The following is a 10618-nucleotide window of genomic DNA, read 5'->3' as shown; positions in this document are numbered from 1 at the left end:
TGGAACCGGCCAGTCTACAATGGCCTTGACCTTAGCGGGATCCGCTCGAAGGCCACGCATCCTAATGGAGCACCCTAAAAGGAAATTTCTTTCGCGCCGAATATGCACTTATCGGGATTAGCATACAGCTTATTTGTGCGCATGCACTCGAGCACCGCACTCAAATGAACGATGTCACTTTCCACATCTGTCCTCCCATGCCGCACGACAGTGGACGAAGATGTCGTCAAAGTATATCTGCGAATACGCCCGATGGGGCCTAAACAATTTTGCCGCAAGACGATTACATGTTGCTGGTGCATTTGACATCACCAGCCACTTCCAGAGCATTCCGCTCGGAGTACTCATCACTGTCAGCGGGAAATCACGCTCTCATGAGCAATTGGTAAAAACCATCGGCCAGGTCGCGTGCACTGTACTTTGACGGGCAATCATATTGTTTTGGAGAACACCCTTCCTAGGAACCAGCGTCTGTGCCGGAATGCTGATAGCGTTTTTTATATCGTAAGCGTGAACGATGTGCCACATGCCGTTTGGCTTCGAAACACAAATTTGGGTGTCGAATGGGGGTCTTGTCTCACACACCTTTCCTGCGTCGTGCTTCGTACGGAAGATAGCGTCAGTGATGTCACAAGTTCCTTGGGGAGGGACCATTAGGGTGTTACGCAATGTTTGGTTCCCGAAACCATGTCAATCTCATGACGCACACCTCCGTTCGGAGGTAGAAACGACGGCGGGTCTTTGGAGATGACGTCTCGGAATTCCTTAACCAAAGGATAATACGGATCCAAAGGATCTTCCGGGATCGACGATCCACGGTGTGCGCTCAGCACCTTTTTAGTGTCCTACTAGACAACTTCATCCAGAAGCGACGACGACTTAGTTTTCTCGTTTGGTCTTACAATAACCACCTCAGCTAAATTACCTACCTTCAAGGCACCGCACCAATCTTCGAAGGACATCTCCTCCGGCTCAAGAAGAGCATTCATCGCGGAAATAGCTTCGAGGATGACGTCGCCGTCTTTCTCTCCTGTCATACCGCTTACAAGGGTATATAGCTGTGTCCTTCCGTCTACGGTTGACACACCCTGGGTTAGGGTCGTCTCCCTGCGTCTTGCAGATAACATACGGCTTCGCCGTCTTCTCTCTATAGACATTTTACCTCTCGTCGGATTCAGTGGGAACTTGCACTCAGCGTCGTCCAGTGTCTCCACTCCCTGCTCCATCAGAGCCTTGATGTTATTAACAACATCCGACGAAGAGCTGCAATTTCCGCAGTTCTCAGTAGGTTATGTGCCACTCCACGTTCAGTCCGCGAGCCACACTCGAAACTTACACCTATGGTGTTTGGCAGCTTGGATACTCCGAAATCCAGCACATTGACCGTCTCGGTCCATTGCCCGCGCCAATAGCGCTTCTGCTTTATAGCAGAGGTGAATTTATGACGTATCAAAGGACGCGTAGCGCCCACGGTTCTTAGACCTCCAATCAACCCATGGCTCATGGTGTTTAAGCCATGTAATACCAGAGACAAGTTCATACGTTTGATCCAAGTCTAAGACTCGACAGTGTTCCGCGCTATCAAAGTCAAATAACTTGACACCGAGGTCCTCAAGAAAACTCAGCTCAGTGACACAAGACCCCACCAGTAAGCGATGGAACGCGCTTTCGGCGCCTCAGCATACTGCTGACTTCCTTCGATTGTGGAGCGTCGAGCATGATTGCCCGATGACCAGGATTCGATAAGGATCTTCTACACTTCTCAAAACCCTTCACGGTCGCTTTTACGATCAGCAAGCCCGGCTTGCACACACGATCTGTGTTCAAGAGCTTGAAGCTTTGAATGCTAGGCCTTGCTGCCCTTTTCTTCGTTTAGGGCCCAACAGAACTCAGTTCTACCCTAGTTGGACGCTCCGCGCCTTTGGGGTGGTCTCTTTCCCCCGCGTCAAACCAGACTAGCTAGAAGCGGAATGTCGGCTCGACGAACCTTGTTGAGCCTTGCGCAGGAGACAACCAGTCTGAAGGTGACGGGTGTCTTCACAGACAAAACACCGTCGGGTGTTTACGTGTGATTAGTGGAAGCTAATCCAAGGTCACCGACCTTACGTTCTTTTCAAGAATTAGTACTAGGGTAGCGGATCGCAATTCACTACTTCTAAGTACTAGAGCCTTACCAAGCACGTGTTGGCTTCTTGTTACGGTGTAGCCACACCACTGTGTCACAACACTAACTGTGTAATACAAACCTATGTACGGTCGCACAATCTTGTGCGACCCGCCTTTTCTCACAAGGGCACGCGTAACCCCGTTACATCCTTATTGTGGACAGGGTAGTCTTCTCTACCGCTGGCACGCGCAATTGCGATTACGAGTCCATGGATATCCGACATCTACTTGAAGTTTAGCACATTCTATCTCGAAAACTGAAGTGTCAGAAACGACTTGAAAATGGTCGATCTCGATTTGGAAGAGCCAAATTTAGAGGACGCATGAGGCTTTCCCCGCAGCCTTAAAGCCCGCCTCTTCCGTCGTATCACATTAATAACCTTTTAGGGAAGGTGAGTGGTATGCCGCACCATTCCGGCATGGTTTGCACTAAATAATGCGAGTAATTGACCAGGGCAAGCCATCTCCCCAAGACGCTTTGAAAAAGACCAATCCATAGCGGCCTTAATCTCGCGCTGTAAATGTGTGGTGCGTGGTACGCGTGAGCTTTTGGACCCTCAACAAGCAGTAATTCTGACTTATCACTAGATGCAGTAAAACTTTTACTTCAGGAGTATGTAAGTTATATAATGAACTAATCATGGAATATGTGACTTTTGAGATAGCAGAGCAATCTAGGTAAGTAGTTACGAAAGAAGCCCTTGGTGCCGCCCTATGGTGAAGTGAGCTAGCCAAACATCTGTGCGTTTGTTAATGCAGAGAGTTGAAGCTTTTTCTGTGCAAAGTGCATGGCAAACCCATTGCACAATCAGCATTAGTTGAGTCGGCAAATATCGTAGTCTCACGTGTCATGGCATGACATTAAGACGGCGATCATTTTAATTGGTTGTAAATGAATAACAAATTTCTACGACCGAATTTTAGCGAAACAGTAGGTTATATAAGAGTTGAAGACAACCTCCTAAAAATGCAGAATTACGCTACGCTTAAAGCAGCGCTGCTTTGTGCATTCTTGACGCTATTCTCTGCTCAAGCTGAACATTGGGTCGTCATTGTGGCTGGCTCTAAAGGGTATAGCAACTATCGACACCAATCAGACGCCTGCCATGTCTACCACGTCGTACGACGCCATGGTATACCGGCTGAGAATGTAATCCTTATGATGTACGATGATATCGCGTGGCACGAACGAAATCCATACCCAGGTCAGCTTTTTAACAAGCCTATGACAAAGAACGCGTCGCACGAAGATGTGGTAGCTGTGGACGTGTACAAGGGCTGTAACATCGACTTTCGCGGGATTGAAGTGACTCCTGACACGTTTGTGAATGTGTTGACCGGTAACAGCTCCGGGGCTTTTAACAAGAAAGTCTTGCGTAGCACAGACACTGATCGAGTATTCATAAATTTTATTGACCATGGCTCGCGTGGCAATGTCTACTTTCCAAATATGAAGCCGCTGGCGGCTTCGAGGCTCAAGAAAGCTATGCGAACCATGTACGATAAGAAAATGTACAAAGAACTCGTATTATATGTGGAGGCTTGTGAATCGGGCTCAATGTTTTCTGACAGTTTCTTAAAAAGTATTAATGCATACGTGACGACAGCAGCGAACGGGTTTGAGTCGTCATGGGCTACTTACTGTCCTCCTTTTGACTTAGTTAATGGAAAAAGCATTGGTTCATGCCTTGGAGATTTGTATTCCGTCAATTGGATGGAGGATAGTGATCTGACAGATTTGTCAAATGAGACGCTCAAGACGCAATATCACCGTATCAAGAACGAAACCACGAAAAGCCACGTGAAATCTTTTGGGTCGTCGCAGCTTCGTCACGAGATTGTTGGCAATTATCAGTCAACGTATGACCAGAATGATTCTAGCACCTTTAGTATTGAGCATTCCAAGACACTTGATACAACATGCATTCATGATACGGCTTTTCGGATTCAAAGCGCTGTTGACGCACGCGATGTGGACCTTGTCGTTGCGTTTTACCGTTATTTACGTGCCGTCCCAGGCAAAGATCGACGTGGTTTTGCGAACGAACTGAGTAATATAGTTTATGGTCGGGAAGCCTCTGACGAAGTGTTCGAGACAATAAAGGTTTTATACGAGCAACACACAAATATGCCTTTTGTATCTCGAGTGGAAGAACCAAAGAACCTGAAGTGCCACGACGAGATCTTTCGCGACTTCCAGACGTCCTGTGCATTTATTGGAGGGTTCACTGGTTACGCCCTGAAGTACGCAGGCACCTTAGTCGATCTATGTGAGTCGAATTTGCAGCAAGGTAAAATATTGGCCATAGTTCACGACGCTTGCCGGATTGTGAACCAGTCTCAACGTTTTGCATCGCGAAATGGTGTATTTGACTTAAATACAGTCATGTTTGATTGATGTAGCCATCTTTGACTGATTTCAAAATGGTTGGACATAAAGCTGCTGACACTCGCAGCCTTCATTCGGTAATTTTTCACTGCAAACTCGTTAAGAAAATTTAGTCATATTTTCAGGTATTTTACAAGCGTTCACAATGATTCTATAATGATATAATGAGCCTGAACCGTTCGAAAGCGGGTCATGTTGACAACCTTTTGCTGAGTGAACACGATCAATCTAGAATCGACGTAGCGTGCTAGCCAGAGATTAATTTAAAAATAAAGGATTAATAATACTGGAGTTCGCCTATGCGCGGCAGGTATTCAACATGCCGATTGTGGTGACTGACTAGCTTTTCCGAGTCACTCAGGCTGAGATGGATCAATGCGCTGCACCTAAACGCACATCAATGAAAGCCTACATCTCGGGACTAACGCCGTTTGGAAAATGTTCATTGTCATCTTCAAAGACCCTGTCCGACTTGTCAGCACCCAAGTTCTCATAGAACTTCATAAGTTCCTCGTGTTCATCCTCAATGGCAACATCAAACGGCTGCAACAACATATTATTATCAACACTAGCACTTAAAAGAGGCAGTCGTACAAACTATACTCACAGTATGTCCCTCAGAGTTGCGTGCGTTCATGTTCGCGCCATGTTCAAGAAGTAGCTTCGCACACTCAACCGTTTCACTTCGATGCAACGGCGTGTCTAAATCATTGTCTCCTGCAAATTATCGACAAGAGCGTTACCAGTTAAGCTAATTAAATATCGTAGTAAAACAGTGCACCAAGTGTGACGTCGGCACCACTCGCGAGAAGAAATATAACCAGTTCCATATGGTTGTAGCTTACGGCTGCCTGCCTGTGACCATAACTTTAATGTCAATATTACTAATTCACAATCACACATTCACTCACAATGGCGTGTATCCATTTTCATCCTTCGCATTGACGTCACCTCCACTAGCCAGAAACGATTTGATGCTCTCAAAATCCCCATCACTTGCCGCCGTCCAAACGTTCACGCACATTTTTTACACACTCGAATTAAATTAAGCAGAAAATTGACATATAATTATCGTTAAATTATAAAAAATACGCCTCAAGAGCTACTACGGCATGGCGCACCAACAGCAGGAACACACAACCGCCGCTTCCTCTTCACGGTCTTCGCCCCTTTTGAGCCGCTCATCAGATCCTCAACTCATTGGTGACACAGTTGTGTTCTCACACACAAAGTTGCCATCTCGTCAATCAGGTGTTGTGGCGGGTACAACGTCATCATACCAGCAGTCTGTAGTAGCATCATTTGGCAAACATGAATTGCAGCCTCAATATAGAAAATTTCGGGTGGAAGCTCCTCTAGGTGAAGGTGTGCGACGAATGAAAGTTTGTGTTATAAAACATGGCGAAAAATTAGGCTTTGGCGCGCGTCACGATCGGTACAAGCGACTCCAAGTGTCCACATTGCAAGGTAGCGACTCGAAGCTCCAGATTGGGGATACACTATTGTCTGTGAATGGAGCAGATCTTACGGGTCTTGAATTTGAGTCAGTTATTGAGCTTTTGAACTCGACACAGCCAGGAGAATTAATATTTGAAATCGAAAGGGTGGGGACTGGTAACCATAACCTTAATGGACCCTTTGTGGACCCAAGAATTCAAAATGCTTCCGTGTCGGTGAGACATATGTGGAATGCAGCCAATAATGCAGCCACAACGAGTGGATTAAAGCAAACACTTTGGCCCCAGAATGAGCCAACTGTGCCTAGTCGTAGGCTACTTGCTGGCTATCCATTGACCACAATTATGCCCCCAACCGGAATTCCACCTTCTTCCATTCCCGTGGCATCATCAACAACGCAACAACCGAGAAAACGAACACGACCGTGAGTTGTTATTGTTATTAGCTCGAATTGATCACTCACTTTTACTTCAGTGCTCAGTGTGTGTTGGATAATAACGGCCAGCCGGTGAATATTAGTGTGCTTCTGACTGAGTTAGCAAGAGAAAAGACTCAGAAAGCTACAATCGAGGAGAAGAATACTGTGCTGCGAAAACGTCTACAACGCATGCTGATTGAAAATGATGCTGCACGAGCGCAAGCGTCAGAGAAGCTCAAAGCTGAGCAGGAAAAGGCAGACAGAAAGTTGGCTGAAGTACAGGACAAGCTAGTTGCGATTCAGGCGCAAGTGCGACTTCAGGATCGGGCACCCGACCTGGGGCGAGCCAATTCGATTGAAAATGAATTGACAGCTTGTAAGGCACAGATCGAACGTTTAAAGAAGACAGAGGCGGATCGAACGGAGCTGCTTGCCACAAAGTACCGTACTGAATGTCGGATTGCTTCAGTCGACACAAAGCGTGTGATGAATCGAATTGTGGATATTTTTCAATCAAAGCTTCGACAAAATACTCGTCTGAGACGCGATAATTCAGACAAAGACGAGCTGGAAGTCGCGTGTGACGGAGTGCGGCGTCTTGTCTTTATGAATATCTTCAAAATGAAGCATGATTTTGGTTTTTACACGTCGGCATCCTTTCACTCGCAAGACCCAGTACAGTTAACTTTGGAGCAACAAGAGTTCGCAAATGTCTTTGGCAATTCCCTTATTCATGAAGAACGTGCAGGATTGCTCTATGTCGCCACGGCTCCCATGGTACGTACATTATGTTAGAAAAAACCACATATGTATAACATCCGAGCTAATTGATGTCATGACTTCGGTATCTCTCGTCAAGCATGTTGTGTTCGATCCTAACACTGAAAGTGTAATTCTTAAGTGTCAACGGGCTGAAGAAAATGCTCTCTCTGATCTTGCTCGCAATTATCGGTCTTGATCATACCCGCTGAATAATATCTGTCTAACTTTGTATAACATCTTAGCAGACTTCCATGTGTAAAATGTTGTTTTTCGCGTTGTTGACAGTTTGTATCGATGTAGTGTTGGTGATAGACAGGGCCATTGATTGCATAACAACATCACGGAGGCGATTCCAGAGCACAGGTGCTACTTTATCCATCGAGTCGTAAGTTTCGCGATTCATTTCAAACACTGTACACGGTTCCACAGATCTGGCAGCCATGTATCGGTATTGACGGCCAAAAAAATCGACCTCTCCGAACATGGCCCCGGGAATCACATTCTCTAGCATAGTCAAGGGCTTCCCAGGCACCACGCTTCCGTCATTGTTCATATAGAGTGAAACGCGGCCACTAGCGAGAAAGTAAAATCGGTCCGGGTAAGATGCAACACGGTAGAAGTCGTAGCCCTCGGGTACCTCATACTTATGAAAGAATTGGTCGATACCTTGAAAGAGCGGTGAATCATCAGGCTCGCCCATAAATCGGTGCAAAAGCACACTGATAGACTCATGGCGATCGGTAACCTCCTTGGCATGATCTGTTTGACCCAACAGCTGATTTTCGCAAAATTCTAAGGCAGAGTCTGCGTCAAGAAAGAAGTTGTTCTCGTCTACAATTTCGTTCATTAGTAGTAGTTGGCGGATTTCTGGTAACACATCTGCAAAAAGTACGGTGATGGCGTAGCGTTTGCAATGTTGCAATAGGATCATAAAGGCGCTACGTGCAGCCGTTGCATCCATGCCGGAAACGCGCGTAAAGTTCATAACAACGTATTCGGTAGGCAGACCGTTTGGATACGGCGCCAAGCTACCGTCTAAACAAACAATAGGGACATCGCGTTTCGACACTGGGGTGAGTGGGATACCACTGTCATCTATATGTTTTGATTCCAAGTCCATTGCATCAGTTAGTCGCTGATTCAATGTCACCCCGGATTCGCGAATGTGGACAGCTTTCTGCACGTCTTCAAGAATCTGCACCGATGAGCCAAAAAAAAGATAGCCATATAATTCCAGATAAACAATAGCATCACGCTTTTGACCAAGAAACGTGCGTGCTGCAAGTTTGCGTACAGCAGCTGATGAACGGGAACGACGGCTGACGACTCGAACCCGTGCATACCCTATAAGAAAATTAATAATTGCAAAGCCAATGCCAAGGACCATTCCCAGTTCAAGCGACACCATATTAATGGCAATGAAAGAAAGCCATAACACTACGTATTCCCGCATCAGGATTTTGTGGTATACGTGCACCAGCCACTCCATCATTAAGTCAAGTGCAATAAAGATCAAAGTGGAAGCAAAGAAAAAGCGCGGCACAAGACTTATGATTGATAGCGGCACTATCACAATGGCCATCTCCGATATAATGACGCACACACCGACGAGACGCGAATTGGTCTTGGATCGGTATGTGAAAATGGTCTGTGAGAAGATGTATGAGCCCGTGTAACCACCGAGCATTCCACTCACGACGTTCGACCAACCTACCGACTTCAGCTCGTGATTAATATTAAGCTGTTTGCCCATATCCATTTCGATCGCTGCAACATCGAGACAAGACGAAAAGGCCACAACAAATGTCATTCCAAGCCACGTCGTAAATTGTTTTGGGATTTGGTTCCAGTGCATCTGCGTCAGATCAAACAAGTCGACTAATTGCATGAAGCCAGCAGAATTCGAAGCCGGTGATACCCACCCAAAGTCACGCGCGTCATCCAAGGAGGTACCACAAACCCCAAGCACGAGAAAAAATAGCAATGGCATGAGTAGAATCGCAGCTGGTAGTGCATAGGAGGTTTCACAACGTAGCGATATGAGCAGCAAAATTACGCCACCTACGATACCCGGGACACACAGTAGCATATTGTGTAGGTCCCAAATTTGCAGCATGGAAGTAAAGTCGTTGATCACAAGGCCTGTGCACAAAGACAAACCCGCATACATACAAAATAAGCCGATATACGCCAAATACCCTCCTACCACTGGCATTGGCAGGTACGATACAAGTCCTGCCAGTTTAAACTTGCCAAGCAATACTAAGACGACACCGAGTGACGCTGTAGCCAGCCCAATGGATACAATTGTGGTCGTAACTTTGGCTTCTAATGCCACATCTTCGCCTAAAGACTTGCAAATCGATGTTGCGATGGCACTGAGAAAGATAAGACCAGCATCCTGCACTTGTCCGATGGCAAATGGGAGCGAGCTTAAAAGTGTGAACATTACTTGATGTACAACACTAGAGAACATGACCAGCTTTGATAATGCTGGCATGAAGCTAGCGAAGTCGGGATGGCTAAATATGATAGCAGCGTAGCCATACATGCACGGGATGGTCAAAATAGAGTTAATGACGCCATAGATGACTGCATTCACGGATTTAGACACTTTGTGCGGGCAGGAGGGACTCTTAAACTTGCTAGCATTGTTTTTCTTCAAACCCGAGTCGTTCGTGACAAGCAGAGCCAGAGACTCGCCATTGCAGGGCGAGTTTTCATGGTCTACCCAGCTCCGGTGACGACGCTGGTGTTGCGAAGATTGAGATTGAGAAGAATTGCCAGCACATTGGAAAAACTGTTCAGCTCTTTGTTCGCGCATCGTCGAGCTCTTGCGACATTTTGTAGCGCCGGAAAGCGCGGGCGAGAACATGATGGTCGTGAATGGAAGGAGACGAGCGGCTACCGGTATATGGAATGGCTTGCACCGGTATATGTTGGCAGGAAATGCGCTTGAAAAGATTGTAGCCTTTCGTCAAACCCCTATATTCATCCACATAATGCATTTGATCAAAGCTAAGTGTGATGCGTATCTCTACTCGGAGCCATTTGCTTGTATATTATGATCATTTGTGCTTAAAGCTTCCTTGATCTCCAGGGGTCACTGATGTCACTTTTGAATTGTTTCAGATTTTTTATACATACAAGAGTACCGATTGCAGAGAGTGTAAATACATTATTATGATGACACAATACGTTCAAAATATGAATATAGGGTCTCACACTAAACTACAAAAGGATAATGTAATTGAACGAGTATCGTATAATTGTGTATCTACACATTGTAATTACAATTTTGTAGTGCTGGTATACTATGGGGACTCACATAACAAGGAATTCCGTAGGATACGTACTCATGTCCAGGCCTCTCTAAATACGGCAATTTATAAATAGAATCCGTATATTGTATTTGCTTTCAAAAT

At 45.9% G+C, this 10618-nt stretch overlaps 4 protein-coding genes across 4 annotated transcripts; 2 read left to right on the top strand and 2 right to left on the bottom strand.

Annotated features, from left to right (window-relative positions):
* Positions 1-3133: 3133 nt before the first annotated feature.
* Positions 3134-4564, top strand: PHALS_05046 (hemoglobinase-type cysteine proteinase; the record flags this gene model as incomplete). Its single annotated transcript, XM_024722779.1, has 1 exon — positions 3134-4564. The coding sequence occupies one exon, from the start codon at positions 3134-3136 to the stop codon at positions 4562-4564; it is 1431 nt and encodes a 476-aa protein (XP_024573822.1).
* Positions 4565-4963: 399 nt separating this feature from the next.
* Positions 4964-5579, bottom strand: PHALS_05045 (FOG: Ankyrin repeat; the record flags this gene model as incomplete). The annotated part of the gene is made up of 4 exons (XM_024722778.1): positions 4964-5098; positions 5163-5272; positions 5337-5410; positions 5467-5579. The coding sequence occupies 4 exons, from the start codon at positions 5577-5579 to the stop codon at positions 4964-4966; spliced, it is 432 nt and encodes a 143-aa protein (XP_024573821.1).
* Positions 5580-5667: 88 nt separating this feature from the next.
* On the top strand, positions 5668-7389 carry PHALS_05044 (uncharacterized protein; the record flags this gene model as incomplete). Its single annotated transcript, XM_024722777.1, has 4 exons — positions 5668-6022; positions 6104-6437; positions 6488-7208; positions 7291-7389. The coding sequence occupies 4 exons, from the start codon at positions 5668-5670 to the stop codon at positions 7387-7389; spliced, it is 1509 nt and encodes a 502-aa protein (XP_024573820.1).
* A 42-nt stretch (positions 7390-7431) lies between these two features.
* Positions 7432-10068, bottom strand: PHALS_05043 (sulfate permease family; the record flags this gene model as incomplete). Its single annotated transcript, XM_024722776.1, has 1 exon — positions 7432-10068. One exon carries the CDS (start codon positions 10066-10068, stop codon positions 7432-7434), a length of 2637 nt encoding a protein of 878 aa, XP_024573819.1.
* Positions 10069-10618: the final 550 nt, after the last annotated feature.

This window comes from Plasmopara halstedii, assembly GCF_900000015.1.
Source record: "Plasmopara halstedii genome assembly, contig: Scaffold_287, whole genome shotgun sequence".
Taxonomy (NCBI): Eukaryota; Oomycota; class Peronosporomycetes; order Peronosporales; family Peronosporaceae; genus Plasmopara; species Plasmopara halstedii.
The sequence above is the reverse complement of the archived record's forward strand: the minus strand, read 5'-3'. Positions and strand labels throughout refer to the sequence as shown.